The following is a 23,483-nucleotide window of genomic DNA, read 5'->3' as shown; positions in this document are numbered from 1 at the left end:
TTACTTTGTTCACAGAAAGTTCAGTGGGGCAAACAGAGTGCAGCAGTAATTCTCTCCTCCACTCATAAAAGTGCCATGGGGGCCAGCGTGGTAGTGCTAGAAAGGAAAAGTGTTTTTTTTTTTTTAAATAATTGCATACCAGCAGTAAAAAGGATGATGCCTTTTATTAAGCTAACTACTTTCTGTTTTGGAAGCACCAGTATGCGTCATTTGTTTTTTTTTTTTTTTTTTTTTTTGCTAGAGAATCCTGCAATTGCATTACTAAAAATGCAAGTTTTACATAACGTACAATTATTTCTAAAACACTGCATAGTCTCCCATGTTTTTCGTCAAAGTTCAGCTTCTGTCTTATGATTATATATTAGCAGTTGGAGAGCGGTGCTGACCAACCAGGAAGCCTGCAAAGCTGCCAGAATCCGCAAAACCACCTGCATTCCATTCCAGCTCTCTGCACCCCTCCTCTGGGCATCATCCTGGTGCTGGTGTTCCAGATCGAGTCTCTACTGGCGTCCCTCACCTGGACCACCAAGCAGAGTCCCCTAGCCCACACCCCTGCTCCACTTGCTTCTGCACCTCCTAGACCACCACCTGGCCCTGGACAGTTATTTTCAAATGTGGATATATTTGTTTGCAGTTTGTAAGGGAAGCGGGCATGTGTGACTCGCACAACGCCTGCCCTTACAAACGGAAACAATTAGGACCAGGAATGGAATGCTGTGCCCAGGCGTACTTGACTATTGCTGGATGGCCGGTAATGGCCCTGCCCGCCCGATGCATTTGTATCAATAAAAAGTAATGACCATCTTGTCCATCTGAAGTTGCCTATCGTCATGTCTGCCACAACATCATTGTCTGTGCTTGGTCTCTGCTGTGGCTTTCCTCGTGTATTAAGAACATTTTTGATTTATGAGCATTCCTAGACTTCTTACACAGCAAACGATGAGGAGGCACTGTCGCGTACGGTACAACACCAACTGCATTCAGCTGCACAGAAAACTGACAGTTGTCAAAGCCTTCATCATATTTTCTTTTTTTTTTTCTCTTGGTCCTTTCATGCAGGTAAACTTTACATCTCACTGTCTTATTTCAGAAACGCATACACATGCTGTATTGTTTATATCTCTGGGGTACAAAGCACTTCTGGTTACATTAAACATATTGGGGTCTGCAGCAGGCGAGGGGGGTCTTGTCTCACCGCAGCAGCTCCAAGAGTAGTCTATCGGCTCTCCCTTCCGGTGTCCACCAGGCTGATCAGCGTCTTCCAGAAAGTCCTGCTGCCGCGGGGTCCGCACTTAGCGAGGCACATCAGCACAGGCTGCACATCCGTGGCTTGGGCAGCTGGGTTACATCATTTCCCTGAGGGCTTGCACGAAGCATAATAATCGATTTTCATCCACTCGTCACTTCTTTCTCCACACACAAGGGCCTGCCTAATTCCAAGTCTGCAAAATTATTTCACAAAATATTCCCTCCACCAAGCGAAAGCATGAAGAAATGTGGCCATTTTATTTGGCACCTCAACTCCCATGTAGAACGTACTTTACACGCACTTACATTCGCATGCCGGCATGCTCTCTATAGTCTGAATCGAGAAAACATTACAAATTTGCTAATTTTTCTTTTTATTCTCCTCCAGATAAGAAAGCTACCCCATACACAAATCCAGCATTGTCAGATGGATTGTGCGTTGCACACAAGAATGCTACAACCTTGCCAAAAGCCTTTGCTTTCAATCCCAAAGCCACGTGGAAGGAGGCCACTTCTGCATTCATAGCCAATGTTCCATAGACCCAAAATGCAAACCAGCAGCATGGAGTTCAGCCCACACATTCACAAAACACCACGCTTCAGAATGTAGACTGGCGATTTCACTAGCATTATTGCACACTTTCTTTTCTTTTACACGTACCACTAAACTTGCACATTGCTTGCTAACGTATTTATAGCATGTGACTCTAAACCAATGTAAAGCCCCAGCAGACAAATATTACTTAGCCAGTATTGATCTTTGAGATGCTTGTTCTGTGCAGATTCGCATGTGCTCGCGCATCAACCGTGATAAATATAAGCATGAACATTAAAACACAAATGCGTTGTTGACCTAAATACAATCTTAAGCTCCATTTGTCACACACTGCTCTCGTAAGAATTTACACATGAAAAAGAAAAAAAATCTCAGGATAGGTAGACACTGAAGGGGACCTGAACATGTAGTATCACGATAGTATGAAGCGTACACCACTGTTGATGCCCATCTTTTACTTTTGAAGAGAACAACTTGTAACACTATTGACCAACTACTAAATGGCAGAATATGTATTGTATGTGTTTTCTAAATTGATCCAAGCACCATAAGGACTATTGCTGGATAAACATTTGCCATATACACTCTGCAGTGGTTATTTGAGGTGAACGGATTAGATGGCATGTATGCATTTATCACTTGTACTTTTTACATATTGCGTCACAGCAAACCTCCCATGTTTATATAACGGAGGCGAGGGAGCAGTCTGGGGAGGGTGTTGATTGGAAGCAGTATTTTAGGTAGTCTGTACAAGTAGTGCATGCCCAGTAATGCACAAATGCTTCTTTTAACACCGTACTTTCAATTTTGATCAACCAGTTGTAATGCACAAGAGCGAGCTCTGGAAGCAGGCTGTGCATAGTACCTGTTTTAAAGAGTACCGCAATTTGCGAAAAGATCAATACTGGTAAGTAACTTTTGTGACGAAACAATACATTTCCAAGGGTTTTCAAACAGTTAAAAGCCAAGAAATGTAAACGGTTCACAGTTTCTTTCCAAGAGTTAAAATGGACGAGACGGAGAGGACTGAAAAACATGTTAATAAAAGGCGATGTAAGATCGCCAGTGTTACGAAGGCATTTCCTTAAGATTGTTTCTGGCAGTATAATTGTTTTGTAGTTGAATGCGAACTAAAGAAGCAAGATGGGTCTCTCAGCTACTTAGGATTGGACACTGTCTTGTCCGGAGTGCTGAGTATTCCACTAGGGTACCACCCATAAATGTACATATAGCCTCCAGCAGGGGCACTGCGCAGGGATCTAGCATGTGTTTAACCACAATGGATCTATTTCACTATTGTGACTGTTTAGGTGGTGACGTGTGTTCATGGGAATTATTCTTGCGCTGTGCCCCTGTCAAGGCAATGAAGAGATAATCGAGATTTGGTGAAAACTTATTGCTGTACAAATGTAGTAAATTGTATTCTCCAGCTCACTTTGAGTTAGGTTGTAATTGATGAAAGTACCTTGGTTACATAGGTAGCTTACTTCTGAAAGGCTGGTTGCTTGTTCGAGTGAGCAGCAGGTCCGTCGAGTGACATAACCTCTCTATAGAGTTGAGGGACCAAAGGCTTCATGCCATGATAATCTCTGAAAAAGGACTGTAAGGGTAGAAGTGGTTTAGGTCGCCTGTCAGATTTACCTTTGCCTTAAACATACAGCTTTTCATAGTATCACAGATTGGCTGATTCTTCCCTGACCATACTGAATTTCATCCTGAAAATTAAGTATGCAATAAGTGACGAATTAAACTACCCTTGTTTTGCATTTGTTGATTGTAAATGTATAGTATTCCTACTTTAAACTTATTTTTTTTTTTTTATTTTTTTTTTTTTAAGTATACGATCATATATCGTAAGCTGCTCAACCTGTTTGTGTTGTCCTAAATGCTTATTTTTTCCAACCCCTTTGAGATTTAAATGTGATTGCCATAAAGCTAAAAATCGTGTGATTTAGAAAAGGGCAGGCAGTTGGCTCGGGTAAAGATGCAGACAAATTAGGTGCGTTAGCTGCTGAAAAGTCTAAGGACAATAGGAAGTCTCAACTATCCTAATGACAGTTTTCTGCCATTGCTTTGTATAGATCTGTTTTTAAACTTTCCAGTTGGTGGATACCCACAGCCCCATCACCATTCAGTTGAATCCAAAAATGCGCTCTAAAGTACATTAAATTGATATTTATGCTGAAAATATGTGCAGATGTTTGATAGCCATCTACCTTTTGCACATGTCACGATGTAGTCTGCACAGTCTCTTAACTGCTTTGTGGACATTTAGTTGCTTCATTTGCAGCTTGAAAGCACTGCTGGCCTGAGACTACTCAAGATGAAATCCTCCACAGCACTTTCTACAAGTGTTTTTACTATTAAATTGCTTTCCCCATGCATAGACTTCGAACAGGGTTAGTACTTATTTAACAGTAAAAGGTTTGGCCTGTGGGTTACAGGAGTAATATTTCAGAATAGCACAGTGAGAATATGGACATTGAGAACAGAGCAAGTTGACAGATGTGTGAGGGTACATGGGTAGAGGCTGATGAAGAGCTGAGTAAAAATTGAGATTCTCCAAGCCCTCCGTGTTGAAGAGGCATCTGTAGGTGCTCCAACTCTCAAGGCGAACAAGCAGATATGTTTAGGGGATAAGCAGTATATCTTCTACAAAACAATTGAGAAATCAACCAGCTTGGGAATTACTATAGGTAGCCATGGTGAAGCATGTTTGTATAGTAGTAGACAGATGGGTTTGGTACAGTCAAGCCTTGTGATTCTGGACATCCCAAACACTTCTGTGTTGCAACCAAGGGTGTGATTGGAAACCTACATTATTTACGAGCTGTGTATTCTAGGCTTGGGCGTCGTGCCGATAGCTTTCATGTTTGGTTGGCCAGAGTCCTCCAGTAGTGTAACATTAAGTTATGTTTTCATTAGGTTTCATAGAACCATTGCACGTTTTTCTCAGAAAATGTTAACTTTTTACTAAAATGTAAAGCAAATATTGCGGTGTGTCCAGGGCAGAGAGCCTGCTGTGCTGGCCCTTCGAGAGTCTGGCCTACCATTGATGGCTTATAAAGTAAATTTTGCCCTCCACCAAAACCAGATGTGCACCACTGGTGCGATTGTTTACATCAGGGTTACTCTGTTTGTGTTCCAGATATTTTTGACGACCGCTCCCATTAACCCAAGCCACCATAGTCAGTTGAAAGGGGTCTGTGAAGGCATCATCAATCCGACAAAGACAACCGGTTCCATTTTCTCAACTAAGTGTTACTTTAACATAAATTGTAAGGTGGATGAATTCCTAACTTGCCCTATGCTAAGGTGGGATTTCCCTACCTACAGAAAACTAAGGATAGTCTGTCAGGCAGTCAAAAATAAAACATCTGTCTGTGTCCAAATCCATTACTTTCCCGCATAACTCAATGCATACAATGTGTAGGGATGTCCGCATCAAAAAGGAACCGTGTTTCAAAGTAAAGTTCAGAGTTTCTTCTAGCTCTTTGGCTTGTGCTCAGCTCCACTTCCCCATGTTCAAAGTAGTTAATCAAATACAGGGGTTTCCTAGTCCAAGAGTTCAAATCTTCCAGCTTCAAAACAAAACACTTAACTTAATTATCACAACAAGATCTTGACTCGACACTAACTTCTTGAGGTGTTTTCAGTGGCTTTTTCATTCAGGGGTATCCGGTCTAGGCACAGGTGTCGGACCACGCGGTACACCCATCACAGTTCACGCAAACTGTACCATTCCTTGACTGTTCTCCTTGAATTCCTGTCCACTGCTTCTCCTCAGCAGTGAGATTTGCCTCAATCACGTGTCGCACTCTTCTGACAATGTATTGTGGCTGTTGTAAACACCTTGTGCTTGTTACACCTCCATGGTTCTTGCCAATACTTGTTTCTCCAGCATGGTTTCTGGCACGGATTCACATGCATATTCCCTGTCGTCATGCCAGGAATCCTCGGTAAAAGAATAACAGTTTCACTTTCACTTACAAACTGTATTTCGAATGGATTGTGTCCTCCCAATTATTTGTTATCTTTGAGATTACCAATATCCAGCTTTGCTGCTTTGGAAAAAGTGCGCAGCAGTTGGCGCTGTGCATCGATGCCTGTCGACTCAATCTCCCTCGAAGGCCTCTGTCTCAATGTTGACTTCACCGCAGGTATACGTAGCATGCGCAGCACCCATTGGCCTCAGTTCAGTTTCCACACTTACGCTTCGGATGCTGTACGCCTCGTTCCTTTACAAGAATATCTTCGATACTTCGAGAAATTTCATCCGTTCTTAGAGTAGAACAACAATGGCTTTGCCTTCGGCTTCGTCCACACTGAGATCCGGCTTAAAAAAAAGCTGTGACTGTGGTGCTAAGGTGTCCGTGACGGACCTTCACAGGATCTGCCTGTTTTGCCTGGAGTCAACTCACCCATCATTTAAGTGTGAAGACTGTTTTGTATGACAGCAAATGCTCCGAGAGTGTAGAGGGAAGCTGGCGGCAGGTAGCACCCAAAATTCACCTTCCACGCTGTCAAAAAAGCAAAAAACTTTGGACTAGTCTATCAGTTTCTCCTCATCAAAGAAAGAACAAACATTCCCCGTCACAAGTGGCTCACACCACGTCATCCTCTAGACCAGGAAAGAAACTGCGGCATAGATCGCCATCTTCCTCGTCTACAAGTTCCACACCGAAACGGGTTGTTTGCCCCACTAAATTTAGTTCACCAGCCAAGTGGGAAGAGTTTCGATTACGGATGTTAAAGGTGTTCGAGAATGCAGCTTTGCCCCCCTCGGCTACACCCAAAACACATGCTCCGGTCGAAAGGCCTCATAAGCACAAGAGCCGTGGGTCTTTTGACCCAGCGGATAAGACTCCTCAAATCAAAACAATCCCTAGAGTCAAGAAAAGTCCCCTCAAGGACTGACCCATTGATGCCAAAGGACTCAATACCTTCGGGGTCGAAAAGGTGCGTCATCAGTGCCAAAAACTTTGGAGAAGCCATCTTTACTTCGACCTCCTTGACGCCACATATGCCGACATCGGCGCAAGCGTCAACCATCGACAGTCCCGCCGAATTCAGCATCCTTGACCATAAATATCATGACCACTTCACTGGCAATGTCATTGCCACATGCTTTTTTTTTTTTTTGTTTTTTTGTTTTTTTCAAATCCCTCTCTTCTATTTATGAAGATGCAGAAGAATCTTCTGATGAAGCCAGACCTTTTGGATTACAGTATGGAACACCATCTGTGCCTGAAGCATTGATTTGAGAAGATTCACGCATTAAATACTTGCAGGAATGCCTTCATGAGGCTAGTGGAATAGACCTCTCACCAGAGGTTGAATTTGGTAGGGCAGACACGGGACCACGCAGAAGTGACATACAGGCAACTGATGTCAAGGGCTATGGAGTACATGGGGTGGTCAAGACTACACCAGTATTTGTCCAAGATATCTGTAAGATCGTCTTGTTCAGAGGGCCACGAGGACCCAAATTGTACCTTTTCATCAAGCCTTACAAATGCGTGTGACTGCTAACTGAGAAGAACCGGAGGTCATTCCGGCTGTCAGTAAGATGTTGACAGCAAAGTACAGTGTCAAGCTCTGACCCATTTTACCTGTCCAAGCCCCCAACACCGGAAAGTCTGGTGGTTCAGGTGGCCACCTCCATGAGTAGGCAAAATGCCTATCCTACAATACCTTAGGATAGGGACGACAAGCGTTCCGACGCCGTGGAGCAAAATGATTTTTTTCGGCTGGGAGTATGGCCTTGAAATTGGCCAATGCTACGTGAATGTTAACAAGGTTTACACCTGCCCTTTGGGAGTGCATTTCTATGGCAGCAGACCATATCCCTAAAGGGGAAGAGCGAGACGGATTCCTAAACATTGTCCAGGATGGGAAAGATGCAATGTGCAAATCCCTCCAGACCGGTCTTGACTCTAACAGTATCAGCAGAGCTATGGAGGCAAGTACAGTAATGCTCAGATTTGCCTGGTTGAGAAAGTCAGGATTTGATATAGACGTGCAATCCATGCTTCTCAGCAAGCCCTCTGACGGCACTCATTTATTCGGGTACAGAGCTGATGAGTTTGGAGAAGCTACAAACTTCCAAGGCGGCAGCCAAATCCCTTGGTGCTGCAATCAGACAACCTCCAAACTGCCCCACGGGTACACCCTTGGAGGGGGGTAGGTCCTTTTGCCACTACTCCACATTTGGAAGGGGCAGAGGACGGCCAGCTCAAAGAGGACAAAGAAGATTCCTCCGCGGTGGACGGGAAAGAAATACTAAGACCAGCAGCAGCAACTTCGGCCACTGCGTCAGCCGCTCCAAAACCCCTCTAAGGTTTTCTCTCACAAGACTGCAGTAGGAGGCAGATTGTCGCAACATCTGACAGAATGGCAGGCTATTGCTTCAGATGCTTGGGCATTGGAAACAGTTGCCCAGGGTTACTGCCTTCCTGTTCTGCAAAAACCTCAGAGGAGAGGCAGCTATGTTTCTGAGCAATACAAGAAGGAATCTCTGTCGGCAGTTCATCTAGCCGGAGAGAAGAACACAACGGCTGACGCTCGGAGCAGGCAGAGCAGTCTCTCACGAGTGGGAACTAGCTTAGGAAGTCATTCAAGAGACCTTCATCCTTTGGGGAACCCCTCAAGTGGATCTGTTCACGACCGGTACTAGCCAGAAGTGCAAACTGCACTCCTTAAGGGAATTTCCCCTAAGAGAAGCTCTTGAAGACGCCTTCGTAGTGGACTGGCAATTGCCACTCCTGTAAGCGTTTCCTCCAATCCCCGGGATTCCTCACATAATCAGGAGGTTGAGAAAGTTCAGGAAATCCGTGATCCTAATTGCCCCAGATTGGACCAGGAGGACGTGGTACCCGGACCTTCTGGACATGTCCCTCTGGACATGTCCCTCTGCCCTCTGATACGTCTTCCACAAAGAGAGGACCTTCACTCGCGAGAGTAGGGTTGGGTTCTCCATCCGGATATCGGGACTCTCCGCCATCACGCATGGTTTCTGAGAAGATTGGGACCTCCCGGACGACGTTAAAGAGATTTTGCATTCGGCCAGAAGGCCACCATCTAAATCTTTCTACCGCTGCCTCTGGAATAAGTTCTGCAGCTGGTGTAGAGATAAGAATGTTGACCCTACATGTAATACACTGATGGTGTTATCCTTTTTATTACACCTGGCAAATCTGGGGCTCCAGATTGGTACCATCAAGGGATATTTGGCGGCGCTTTCTATCTTTAAGCGCACTTCAGAGGAAGTCTCTTAATTTAAAATACCTCTGATAGTACAATTCTTAAAGGGACTGACCATGTTTTTCCTCCAATCCCGTTTCAAGTCCCACTTTGGGGTCTCAACTTAGTGTTAAACTTTTTGACGGGAGCGCCTTTCAAGCTTTTACACTCCTTCCCTTTGAGGCTTTTACTCTAAAAACCATCTTTTCAGTAGCAATTTCATCTGCCCGAGGGGTGAGTGAGCTACAGGCATTATCCTGCAAGCCTCCTTACACTAGCTTTTATAAATACCAAGTGGTACTGAAAGTGAAGCCCACTTCTCTCCCCAAAATCGGAAGATAACGTTACCATCCTTTTATCCTCCTCCACAACCTGTGAAGGAAAGGCTTCACAGGCTTGACCCTAGACGTGCACTGAGCTTTTACATTTCCAGAATGACAAGGTTAAAACCGGATGACGTTATTTGTGGGCTATTCAGGTCACAAATTGGGGTTGGTTTTTACCAAACAAACCGTATCCAGATGGATTATACTAGCAATATTGGAATGCTACAAACTGGCGTGGAAATATCCTCCAGAACACCTAAGAGCTCATTCGACCAGGGGCATGGCAACTTATTCTGCTTTACAGAGGGGAGTTCCAATAAGGGATATATGTGCAGCTGCCACATGGTCGTCTGTACACACCTTCATTTCACATTATAGTTTAGACTCTTCTCTGGGTCCAGAATCTGCATTTGGCAAAGCAGTGTTGCATTCAATGCATACACAAACATTCATGGCATACTAAATTCTACTCCCTCCTCCAAACTACTTTTTTTTTTTTTTTTTAACTTTATTTTTGGTATTTTCGAAACTGTTCCACATACAGTGGGTAAAATAATACAATTTCACCTCCTGGTTTCTCCACCCGGTCCACCCACCTCCCCCTCCTTGTTCCGTGCTCATGCTGGATTTTTTTTTTTTTGCGCCAAAATGATAGCTGCATCGCACTATTTCGAGCTGAAAATGTCCATTGCATACCTGCCTTGTCGCCTCTATGCCGGTGCTTGTGGGTTACAGTTAGTTGACGTAGGCAGCAAGTATGTGACGTAAGGACACCATATGTCCGGAGGTCGTGCATGTAGGGGTAGGGTTTTAATAAATTCTGATTCCACGTCTTCGCAGTATAGTATGTCTTTTTCCCAGTTTACCAGGGTGGGGGCTGGCCCATGTCCGCACGCCATCGCGACTCTCCTGCGTGCGAGCACGAGTAAGACGGTTGCAAGTTTTCTTGTCGCTGATGGCAGATGTTTCGTCAGTCCGAGAAGGGCTGCGGCTGGAATGGGTGATGGATCATCTCCAATGATCGTGGCTGTTATCTGGAGAACCTGGGTCCAGAACCGGGCCACCGCAGGGCAGCTCCAGGCAAGGTGGAGAAAGTCAGCCGCTGGAGCCCCGCATCTCATGAGGCTTGGGGTTCGGGGTGCTGTCAGCATTTTCTGGCTGGTGTGTAATACGTTAGGTGAAGATAGTTGAAGTGGACCCTCCTCCAAATTAGTTAGTGCTTTGAGTGTATCAAAGATAAGGAATACGTGGGAGGGCACAATCCATTCAAAAAAACAAGTTACTTACCCCCTGGTAACGTTCTTTCGACTGCATGTTCCTCCCACGTATTCCTCATCACCCCTCCCAAGTTACCCCACAGACTTTCCCTTGCGGTTGCAGTCTACGCTCTCTCGGGGGGGAGTAACTGTTGGACACAAGATAAATGCTTCACTCGTAAAACGGAACGGAGGCCAACTGGCGCTGCGCGTGCTACATATACCTGCGGTGACGTTGACATTGAGACATAGGCCTTCGAGAGACATCGAGTCAACAGGCATCGACGCACAGTGCCCCCTGCTGAAATTTGTTTCCGAAGCAGCAAAGCCGGATATTGGAAATATAAAAGATAAAGAATACTTGGGAGGAACATCCAGTCGAAACAACATTACCAGGGGTAAGTAACTTCTTCTCCTCTAAACCAATCGCTGTCCTGTAGGTCATACTGCCCCCAGCCATTGACCGTCCTCTCCCTAAGACCCTCCTCTGGCTGCCATCTTCAGAATTTTACAGCGCGTTGCAATGTTGGGAGTCTTGGGTTTGCTCCGTGAGCTACTTCTACATTTTTTTTTTTTTTTGCTTTTCGACAGAAAGTTTTCCTATTTTTCTCAAAAGAGCCAGTGTGCTCTTCTCTCAATATGCCGACAGCGGGGATACGTTTGTCAGTGAATATCATGCGCCCCTCGAGGGTGAGGATCCTCTAAGTGGACAGCGAGGCGAAGAAGTTGGACGCCATGGTAAGGCAGGTTATCTACACCGCAGGGGCAACCAGCAAAGCGGCGACCGCACTGGTGATCATGGCCAGGTACGAAAGGGAGCTGTGGTACAAGCTGGCCCCGATTCTGGAGTTCCTCCCCGACGACAGGAGGGTGGAGGCGATAGCCCTCTCTCAAGAGGTAGAGGTGGCTTCGGACCATGCCACCACGGTGGCACTGGACATCGCCGACACAAGATTCCGCTAGATGGGGGACGGTGTCTGCCTCAGTCGTCAAGGCTGGTTGAAGGCCATGAATATCCGCCAGGAGGTCAAGGCGATGGTACTGGACATGCCGTTCGACAGAGGACTTTTTGGGAAGGTTGTCGACGAATCCCTGCGGGCTATCAAGACAGATACAGAGATGGCCCATGCCTAGTGCAGGCACCAGCATCACTGCTCTTTCTTTCGCTACTCCAAAGGAAAGTCAAGCAGATCGACGAAAGGTTTCTCCTCGTACCGCCAGCCCTTTAGGTCCACGATACAAGAGATCTACAAAGGGCATTCCAAGGCCTACGATGGAGGTGGTCGGCGCCGCTGTCGCCCTAAAGGCAGGGGGCCAAAGCAGGACTGAATTGGCCAGGACGTTGGACCCCCACCCATGCACCCTGGTGGGAGGCTGGCTGATGAGATTCATCATCGAGCGGAAGATCTCCACTGACAGATGGGTGCTGGACGCTCTCGGCCACGGACATACCCTGGAGTTTCAGCACTCAGTTTCAGTCTGCGGATCCCTTTCGGTGGCCTGAGCAGAGCAGCACATGCCTCAACTCTTGAAGGTACGGGCCATGCTGCGAAAGAGCGATAGAGTTGGTTCGACAACTTTGGGGCTCCGAGTCTACTCCAGATACTTTGTAGCAAAAAAGAAAATGGGGGGGGGGTGCATTGTTTTAGCTTCACATTCTAGACCTGCAGCATCTCAACAAGTACCTCAAGTCCAAAGATTCAGGATGGTCATGCTGTAGCACATGCTCGGCCAACTGGAAGGAGACTTGTTGATGTCGCTGGACCTGGAGGATGCCTTCCATGTCCCCATTCACAAGAAGCACCAAAAGTTCCTACGCTTGGTAGTGCAGGGACGGCACTACCAGTTTAAGGCCCTCCCGTTTGGCCTGACGTCGGCCCCCAGGGTGTTCACAAAGTGCCTGGCACCGGTGGTGGCCACATCTGCATCTACGGGGGATACATATGTACTCCTACCTGGACAACTGGCTCATTCGGGCCAGTTTGCGAGAGTTGGCCGTCGGACACACAGACGACTGTCCAGCTACTGATGGATCTGGGATTCTTAGTCAATTATCTGAAGTCCTACTTGACGCCATCGCAGAACTCACTGTTCCTAGGAGCCAGACACAATACAGTCTCCTGCCTAGCGTCTGTCACGTACCTGGGAAACTGGCACTTGTGGCATCAATGGAGATCTCCTTCTCGCTTTCTCTTTCTTTCCTTCTCTCTCTCTTTCTCTCTTTCCTTCTCTCTCTCACTGGTCTGCCTTACTTTCATTATTGTTTCCTTGTGTGTTTGCCGGCTGCTGCCCCGTACCAACTCATCCCCCCCCCCCCACGGGATTCTGTGCTCTCTCCTAATTGTGTGGCCTCATCTCCCTGACATCTTTCCCAGGTTGTCATCCCTGTGAACCAATATGCCTCTGGAATCATCAGCGACTATTTCCTCTCCTTGGAACACTTCCTGCTGCTTCATCCTTCAACAGTCAGGGTTTTTTTATGCCTGGGGAGGCTTTTCGCCTGCCTATCATACTGAGTAGGCTTCTTTAAGGTAAGATGAAATGTGTGGGTTGTACATATATATCACTAATGTAGAAAAAATTCAACGTCGGGTTGACCATGTTTGTTCTCAAATTCTGTCCATCTACCCAAATCTCTCCACTCACACCTGTAGTCCACCCTTTGTGAAAATATAATATAATATTTGCAAAACGGAAGCAGCAGTGTTTAGTTCAGCCATGGATTTGTGCATATGCAAATTAGACCTTACAGCTTCCTGGACCATGCATGATGGGTACTGGCCATAGTCATTTGTGAGAATATGAATCTGTAAACTAATACTGTACTGAAAACAAGTTTAGGCCGTTTACTGGCATGTTTGGGACTCCATCCATTTGTAAAACTTTGCACTTCCTCAATTCACTTGATTCAGATCAAAAGTTGTGTTTTAAATGGACTAAGTGACTAAGAGGACATTTCTTTCATTCTTGAAAGCATAGTGGTAACTCCTGTAACTTCAGATCAAAATGGATCCTTGCATTTACTGCAGGTTTGGGGAAGATATTTCTCACAGAATAATGCTGACACCGTTCTATGAATTTTGTGGAAGCATTTGCCTCAAACATTTTCAGGGTAAAGCCCATTCAATTGTTTAGGCTCTGCAATTGAATTGTATGGTCAACTATGTAAAATGTGGCTCAGGACAACCTCCCCTGCCTTATGCTTCAAGAGTGTCCTGGGACAAGTGTGGCCTGCTTTGTAGTGGAGGGTTCTCAAGGAGTATATTTCACAAGGTGTGTTGCAATTGCCCAGCACTACAAAAGATGTGTTAGGGTGATTTTTGTTAGGCTTTTTTTTCTAGTGTCAAAATACATCACTCTACAACACTTGCAGTGTTTTTCCTGTAAATTCATCACTTTCTAAGGCAAACTTCAAGAAGAAAACCATCAATTAATAGCGTGAATATAAACCATGGTTTCACAGGACCATGGAGTGCTCTCCCAAGTCACAGAAGTCCAATTGGCCTTCGAAACACAATTAACTTTTCAATTGTTCCCCCAACACCAAAGTACACATATTAAGTCTATGGGCCCATAGGGAATAATCAATATTTTCTTTTTTATTACATTAGTAAATGGTCAGAACACGGTACTCTGAAAGCAGTTGAGCCCCATAGAAGAGCCCAGGAGGATTCTGAGGACTCACTCGCCAGAGGCACTCTAGTTTAAGAGTTGCTTTCGCCATGCCCTTACAGTGGTGAATATCACCGATCGGGACGTGTGCAGTTCTGTTAACGATGGACTAGTTCACCATCTGGGCCTTTCCGCCATGGACAAATGAACAACCCCTTAGTTGAGTCGAAGGACTCCTAATGGGAAATCTGATAAAGCAATGCAGTCAGAAATTTTCCAGAGAAGAGCTTGCAGTTTGGGACATTTGGAGCAGCTGCAGGAATGATTGCAGTTTACAGCCAGCTGATATGGGTCTGCAGCAGAACACCCAAACTCTGGTGGCATGGACCTAGGTGCACAGCTGTGGTTGAAGGAACCCACTGAATAAATGCCTGCAGTGGCACATCGAGTGAAGATTGCTCAATGTTTACCATAGAGCGAGTTCACAGGTCACGGTTGAAGGAGACCAGCACAACATGCCACTGGATATCACCGTGCTGGTAGGACCGAACCAAAGTCCCGCTACAGAGAAGGGATGACGAGTAAAATGTCAAGCAGAGGCATCAGCCATGCCAGGAGGATGCAGAGCTTGATTTCATGGTCATGCAGCACAGGCAAAGCCTGATAATTAAAGAGACTCAAAGATTCCTCCTGGACAACAGAAGCACTGGTATCCCCTGGATAAGGGGCAAGGGCACCAAACACAGTTACTTGTGAGCAGAGCTTCACCGTTGGATTTTCTGAGTCCCAAAACATGCTGGTTCATAGATTCCATCGTAGTCCTGAGGACAATTATCTCTGGACGCTTCAGGATCAGTTAGCAACATTCCTTGTGCACTGTAAGTTTGTATTCCAAACCAGAGCATAGTGGGTAACCCTAACTCCTGACCACCATGCACAAATACGCTGTTCAAACATTTGGTGGCCAGCCAAACTGTTGGCCACCACGAACAAACCCTTCAGGGCACCCATGTGGCTAAAGTTGAGGATTGGATGTGGATTTCAGAGAGATCCCAGACATCCAAAACCTGCAAACACTGCCAGTGACCCGCCTTCCTCTATAGTGAGCTCCTGGCCACAGCTTATGTCAGGGGGAAAAGGACCCTATATTGTCATTACCAGTGTCCACTCAATCATAATTAGGAGCACTATTATTGGTTACCATATTTAACAACACTAGATGCTCCATTTTGGTAATCTTTAACATGTTTACACATTGTGGAGCCATTGTTCAGTATGCTGGCACCATCCAGAAATAGCACAACTGCACCTTGGCGGCAGTCCTGTTTCGGCTCTATCTGGCATCTCAAAGGGTCCTATAAATATTAGCTGCCTCCCCAGTAAGATCTGGGTTGACCTCTGTGCATCCCACAAAAGCAAAATGTTAAAGGGTCTCCAAACATAGTCAGAAAATGTATTTCTACCGAATGGACAGAATATTTGTGCGATGCACCATTTTCTCTGCTTCAGCAATTCTAAGCAGTAGTCTTAATCTAGTTCTGGTAGGCATTTGTTTTCTGGCACAGTATTCCTGATGGGAATGTGTAATGCCACATTGTTAAAGTTCAGCGCTATTTTGTCTGGCACAGTGTTCTATGGGGCATTATTTGTTGTGGCTCAGTGTACAGATGTGCATTATGTAAAATCCTTGACCGTTCCAACTCGTTGCCAGTTTCTTCTAGATTACTATCCTATTGCACTGTGGTGCATCAATCTATGAACAGCTATCCAGGTTGTTTTTGAAGGCCTTACTTTCAACACAGGGAACCACGCGATGGCTTGCTTGTGCTTGCTGATATCGGTCTTACTACATGCATTCTGCTGTATAGAATGGTATACAGATTGATATGAAGCGATTTTGCAACTAAATGTGCAGATATTTAATGGGTTAATGTTGTCAACATTACATCAGCAACTAATATTGATCAACTACATTAGAGCCCCGGAAGTGATCAGTACAGATTGCCCGAAGCTAGTACTTCATATTCTTATAGTAGTCTGACCTACATTACCTGCCATGACGGCCCTTTGCATTAGAAGTATGAAACATGTCGTCCTGGCCAGATCTAGAGGGGTTGGGATTTGGACAGACAGTTTGATGTGCAGTGAGCTTGTATTCTACCTAATAGTTTTCTTCTTGTTTTTGATGTTGTAGGGGGCAGTTCCCAAAGGAAATGCAACTAAAGAGTACATGGAAAGTTTGCAGTTGAAACCAGGAGAGGTTATCTATAAATGCCCAAAATGCTGTAGTATCAAGCCAGAGCGTGCACACCATTGCAGGTACAGTACATACGTTTTCAGAGATTTGTCTAAAAGATCCATTGATGCAGCAGATTTCAAAGCAGTTTCTTTGAATCGAAAGTATGTTTAGATTTCTGAACTTCGGATGTGATGAAAATAAACAGTTAAGTGTTGCTGTATTTCTTATTTTTTTTTTTTTTTTTTTTTTTATATAAATCTCTAGTGGTGTCTCTTGGAACGTAATTGAGAGAAAACCAGAAAGCAAAATAAAATGAGACCCTGCTCTGTAGTTGGAGAAATGCTTCTCTAGTAAATATTCCATGATGCATTAAGTGAGCGATGGCATGTGTAAAGCTTTGCTTTCTTAATAGTAATCTTCATCATTCTGAACCGTATTGTTCCTAATCGGTCCTTAATGAAAAATAAATACCCACCCTCTGAGACAGGCACATTATTGACTCTTGAAAAATAATTAATGAAGCTCCTCCCCATGAGAGGCTGATGTACAGCATCTGGCTCCCAGGAAACCTCAACAGAATCAGTCAACCCTACAAAATCACCTCCAGTTGGAAGGATGGATAGGTGGAATGTGAATAGGAAGAAATGGACTATGCCACAGTCCTTAATAAAATGAGGACATAGCCATGAATCCTAATAAAGAACGAAGAGGAAGTCGTGTTGCACAGCCTTTAGTGTCTAAACCCCAGAGGAGACCTAAGAAATCGAGTTTATAGTGCTTTAATGCATAGCAGGGCTACACGTTTCAATTTGCATGCTACTAGGCTTGATTAAATCTCGCCCCCTCAGTCCTCTCCAATGACGCATTGTACCATTCTCACTCACCAAGAATCCATTAACAGAGACCTGGTTTACATGGAGTATCGAATGTGAAGAGAGGGAGATTATAGCATTTATAGTTGGGTAGGAAAAGGACCATCATGCAGGGCAGCCATCTCACGTGGCGATGCGCCTACAACTGTACCAAGGCCATTGCATAATCCATGGTGGTGGCTGTGCAAAACGATTAGACAGTTAGGATAGAATTTTCAAGCTGTTTTGACCAGAGAAACCAAAGCATATGACAAGGAAAGAAGTGTATGGTTCGGGCAAATCTATTTTTCAGCCAACCTAACGGGAGTTGGTCTGTACAGCAAGCTTCCATGGCACCATGCATTTAAGAAAAGGCTTTGGGACAAGGAGAAGTGGATAGATGGAGCTCCGCTACTTAAACACTTTTGGCATTGGGGTACTTCTCTAAACAAGACCCATTTGAAGTCTGGGAATCCTTTGCTGCTCGAATGCCACCAGTCAAATAGATTATTGAAGGACCAACCCTGTACCAAATATCGTTCTTCCGAGTTGGCACCATATTAAACTAGTGTACACCATGATTGCTTCCCAGTTTCACAACTGAAAATTAGAAATGAATACTTGAGGCATTCCAAGACCAACTCCAAGGAAGAAACCTGCGGACGAGGCCCACTAATTAACTAGGTGGTATACCCTGCAACATCCGTTTGTGACTGTTAAATGAGCCAAATTTTCATTTTTGAAATTCTGGCGATTTATGGTGTACCCTGACAATGACAGCAATCTTTGAGAAATGTAAAACAAACTATTGCATAGATTGTGAAGAGCAATAGGCAAATAGAAACTTGACCTCCAGGCATTGTTCCAATTATTAGTATTTTGGCTTAAAGGAATAGAACTATGGCTTGTTTGTTATGGAATATTATATGATTTTATTATAACTAATAAATCATATCAGTGTATGTTGTGAGATCTTGGCATACCATGGTGTGTAGCTACTATAAATAAACGTGACTGGTATATTAATATGTATAGGCATACACATCCTTTAAAGTGGGGGTGGACATAGTCACACCCTTCTAATCAAATCTACTAAAGTGTCTGACAATCTGAAAGATGTTTACGATTCAGGTAAATGTATTCTGCACCCTCTTAATGTGGGTGTGGCTAAGCTAAGAATCCCCCTCCCCTTGCTTCCCACCACCTCATGATGCCCTGTATTAGAGTAAAAACTGAAAGCTGATGGAGAAGGCTGCAAACCACTGAACAATAAAAGTGAAGATTCTTGGGTCAATCACAGAAGAGCAAACCCACAAATAATGTATTTGCAGTGAATATCCACTGCGCCTACCCTCAATTAATTATGAGTTCAATGTTGGTTCTATTCATAGTTTTTGACAAGTTTCTTGTTTTAGACAAAAACCCTCGATAAATCAACTAAAGTAAGACTTTTTCAAGCAGTTGATATTATTTTGGTATAGAACAATTAAAATATTTACTTTTACATAAACCTGAGTTATAAGATCACTGTCTTATAAACAAAGTACTCCTAGCGGCCCAACGCTAACCACAAATTATTTAGGACACCTGTAACGGGGACAGTTAATGCCTAGAGTAGGATTTAAGGGTTGATGGTCTCCTACATTTTCTTGATGTCTAGCATCACTGTTTCACAAAACTTCCTGAACCAGGAAGGCTCCCACTAATCGGTTTTCAAGCATGCCAGCAAAGCAAAGTAGGAACCAGCATAGCAGTGTGGGCGAGGCGAGGAGGGTCATAAAGAAAGACCCTATTTCTGTGCTTGGTATTCATAGAGTTGAAGCCAAAACAAGGATTTCAGTTTCCACAGAGCGCCTACAAGGATACAAGCTCCCTTCCCCTTCCTCTGTACCCCCCACAACCTTGAGGAGTACCTGCAGCATCATTGCAAAAGGAAGAAATGTAAATATATTTGACCATCTCTGTGACAGTACATGTATCCATCAATCTGATCTGACCCATGAGCAAAAGAAGAGAAGAAGTGTTCTTCTTTGAGTCGGAATTTCAAGTCTGTAACGCCATTTATTTTGCACATCTTTGAACATCTCCAACTTTATAGTGAAATTGAGCAACAAGGGAAAACACATGATGGGTGTCTGTCTGAAAATGTGCAGCTTTCTATTATGCATAAGCTTGTCTAGAGAGGAGATTGCTTTCTGCTCAAACCATTAATTTGTGGGTCTGTGTCAGCAGGGACCATGACCTTGTACCTCTATATCTGTTTAGGTAGTACTTTGTTACACAGTTGTCCATCCAACTCAGAAGAGCAGACAACCCAGTTTTACAGAAATGTCGTTCTATAGCAATATTAGCCATGTGCTTAGACCACTGGGGAGGACCAATGGAGAGGCCTACGGGTTCCAATTGAGGTGAGTTAGGCATAGCTCTCCCTTGCTGAACAGGGGATTGTGTAATTATGGGTGTCTCCGTCGTTGCAGAGAATTTGACATCTATGGACAATAGTGGCGTCAGATGGTCGATGGGGCCAATGTTTTGTAAATTGGCTGGGATACTTGTATACCAGGGGATAATTACCAGTATAAACAATTTTCCCAGTTCAGGACTGGATGAGAGAGTTAGGCCTCTTCTAGAGCACCACTGACATTGCTTACCGTCATTTCCTCTTTACAACTCTGAAGCATAAGCATCAGTTATTATCTGTCCTCAAGTGCACCCCCACAAATAATCTCCAAGGTTCTGGGTTCCTTTGTTATGCTTATGAAGACACAATGTGGCACCTTTAGGAGACTGGCAATCTACAGTTCCATCAGACTACGTGCCTACTTGGGGAAATCTGCTTTTTTTATTTTTAAATAACACGTTATTGATTTTTGAACATCACACGATTGGTACACATTTAATCACTGACCTGACCCCAGTATACATTAATAATACATGGAGCAGTTAAAGAGATATTCAACACGCCTCTTCCCTTTTTCCTCTGATTTTCTGCACCGTGTAGGGTAGCCAAGTGCATTATATACTTTTTTTTTTTTTTAAGGACATGCATTGACATACGAAACCCATGTACTGTACTTCAAACCCTACCGTGCCCCTCACATCACAGCAATGTTGAGTTTTATCAAACTAATTGCCGGAGATGAGAATAGTTTTTCGTATCGTTTTTAAGAGGTTGCATCCCAAATCAACAACAGTAGCTTTGGCTCGCATGGCATCTCCGCCCCCAGGTCTGTTGCCAATCTGTCAAGGCTTGCTCCCCAAAAACAGCGAACCTGCAGACAATCCTAAAAAATATGAAAAAAGGTACCATCCGATCCCCCACACCATAAACAGTTTCAGTGCTCAGTTCACCCCCATCTAAAGAGCAAAGCACAAGGGTAGTACACCTTATGCAGCATTTTAAATTGTACTAGTCAGATTCTAGACAAAATCGCAACCTCTTGTGGCAACATCAGTTTGTCCAGGTCCATTGGACACACATCTACTTTCCACTTTGATTTGAGGTTGGACAGGTGTTTGGTTGCAAGTGAAGTTATGGTTCGGTACAGTGTGGAGCTGTCCACCTTAGATGCAATACGTTGCAGCAGGACATTATCCTGAGTGGAGAGCTGGTGCTATCTCCTGAAAATCTCTTATTGGTGCATGCAGGGCATGTGAATGTTGCATGTAGTGTTAACACCCAGTATCGGATAGCCCATATGTGAGTTGAAGACCACCAAAAGAAATGAGTCCTCTCCCTTATCAAATCTTTTAACACTAGGATACTGCAGCAGAGCCACACCAATAATCTGCCTATCTTTTTAACTTTGGGTATCCTTGCATTGTACCACAATGGTAGCGCTAAGTCTACCTCCTGTGATGAAGTCCCCTTCTGGGACTCCCGTTTAGTACCCATAAAGCCAAGAAACTCGGGGAGCTGGCTTCTCAGATTGAATAATGGGAAAATACATTTCCCATAATGCCCGGAGAAACAAAACCAAAACCCAGACTGAACCCAGGAAGCAGAATTAGGGGCTAGCAAAGCAGTTAACCTAGAAAACAGTCATATCCCTTCCTTTAAGAAAGAAGTCAACAGAAAATTGGTCACCAAACCAAATATCAAGATCACAGAAACAAACCACTCTCAGTAGGACTACAATACTTTTTAACTCATTCGGTACTTAAGTCTGCATTACTCCTTCAATGGAGGAGGCCAAAATTACACTCGTACATAAGGCAGGCAAGGACCCGGAGGAATGCACCTCCTATAGACCCATAGCTCTTATAAACCCAGAGGCGAACATTTATACTAAAATCTTGGCGAGGCGCTTGGAGATGCACCTCCCTACACTGATCCATCAGGATCAGACCGGGTTCGTGCAAGGACGACAAACGGCCGATAATATCAGGCTGGTGACTCACTTGATTGAGAAAACGCAGAAGACCCCCTCTCCGGTGATTCTCCTAGCCTTGGATGCCGAGAAGGCGTTCGACCGGGTGGAGTGGTCTTTTCTGTTTCTGGCCATGGAAAGAATGGGTATAGGTGCAGGGTTCATCAGTATGGTGCAGGCGAATTATAGAGCCCCTACCTTGCGCTTACTAGTGAACGGCGCAATATCACAACCCATCAAGCTTGGACTCAGTACTAAGCAGGGGTTCCCCCTTTCTCCGCTTTTGTACGCTCTGTACTTGGAGCCCCTACTTGTGGCGATACAGGAGGCTGAGGATATCCAGGGCATTCCTTTCGGGGGGCATCAGCATAAGATGGCGGTGTTCGCCGATGACATGCTGCTCACTCTGATGAGCCCAGGTGAGGCCATAGAGGCATGTATGGCACTATTGTCCAAGTTCGGGGGAATTTCCGGCCTGCGGGTGAACTTGCAAAAATCTGAAATAATGAATCTGTCGCTGAAGGGCAATGAGGCAAGAGTCTTAAGGGCTTCCTCCCCATTTAAGTGGAGTCCGGGTGGAATATGATACCTTGGGATTAGGGTTACCCCTCAACTGTCGGGATGGTACGGGGCGAATTACACTCCCGAAAAAAAAAAAACTCAGGAAGTGGAGCTCCCTAAGGATATCGTGGTTGAGAAGGCGTTTGGTGCTCAAAATGGTGGTCCTCCCACGGTTGCTTTACTTATTTCAGGCAGTTCTGTTGCCTGTCCCAGATACCTTCTTTAAGGAATTAGACAAGGCAGTTAAGGACTTTGTCTGGGAAGGCAAGAGGCAGCGCTTGGCCAAACGGCTATTGGCAGCACCTAAGGGGGTGGGGGCTTAGCCTTACCGAATTTTCGTCGCTATTACGAGGCTGCGCAGCTCAGGGTAATCCGGGAATGGTTCTCAACTGAATTTAATAAACAGTGGGTTAAGATGGACAGAGCGGTAGCTCGGCACCACCTGGGAGAGGTACTCTGGCTCCCGCGTAGGTTAAGACCGGCACATCTATATATGAGCAACATAACAAAGGGGTTGGTTGAAATTTGGGACGGGGCTGTGGAGAAATTGGGGATTACTACCTTTCCGTCGCCGTTCACCCCCATCTTCAATAATGGGGATTTCACCCCAGGGTTGGAAAAGGGGGCATTCCTGAAGTGGGAGAGCGGGGGTGCAGGGTCATCAGAGATTTGTTTCGAGGTCAGAATGTGAAATCCTTTGAAGAATGTAAACGGGAGTTCGGGGTGGGCGAGGTGGGAATGGCTCAGACATTGGGTGATGTTCGGAGGGCGGCAACTCGTGAACTGACAGTTCAAACGCTACCTCCTGACGCACAAGGGGTCCAGAGGGTTGATTTCGGATCTTTATAGGCTTCTGGAGAGTGCTGATCCGACAATAAAATGGTCGTACATGTCCAGATGGTAGGGGCTGCTAGGGGTGGGAATGGAAAGGGAGGACTGTGAGAGGATTTGGAGATTGAGCCCGAAGGTGGCCAGGGCTACCCAGCTTCATGAGGCCTATTTGTTGGCATTACACCCCGGCCCGTCTTCATGCAATATTTCCAACAACATCCGGGACATGTTGGATGGGTTGTGGTGAAGAAGGCACAGAGGATCATATTTGGTGGGATTGCCCTGTTATTAGACCTTTCTGGAGGGGTATTTCTCGGGCGCAAGACCAGGAATTTGGGGAAGGCACGAGTCTGGACCCCCGCGAGATTCTGTTGGGAAGGTGGCAAGAGCC

The 23,483-nt window shown here is 45.0% G+C and overlaps 1 protein-coding gene across 2 annotated transcripts in view; it reads left to right on the top strand.

The window, feature by feature from the left end:
* ZDHHC7 (zinc finger DHHC-type palmitoyltransferase 7) overlaps positions 1–23,483 on the top strand; it is a 468,302-nt gene that overhangs the window by 157,323 nt on the left and 287,496 nt on the right. For both annotated transcript variants that reach the window (XM_069636275.1, XM_069636276.1), the window contains one exon: positions 16,435–16,559. In XM_069636275.1, coding sequence (XP_069492376.1) covers positions 16,435–16,559 — 125 coding nt within the window. The remainder of the gene's footprint in view (positions 1–16,434; positions 16,560–23,483) is intronic.

The sequence above is a fragment of the Ambystoma mexicanum genome, chromosome 1q, assembly GCF_040938575.1.
Source record: "Ambystoma mexicanum isolate Mex_15411 chromosome 1q, UKY_AmexF1_1, whole genome shotgun sequence".
NCBI classification, from domain to species: Eukaryota; Metazoa; Chordata; class Amphibia; order Caudata; family Ambystomatidae; genus Ambystoma; species Ambystoma mexicanum.
Note: the sequence above shows the minus strand (reverse complement) of the source record. Positions and strands in the feature narration are given on the sequence as shown.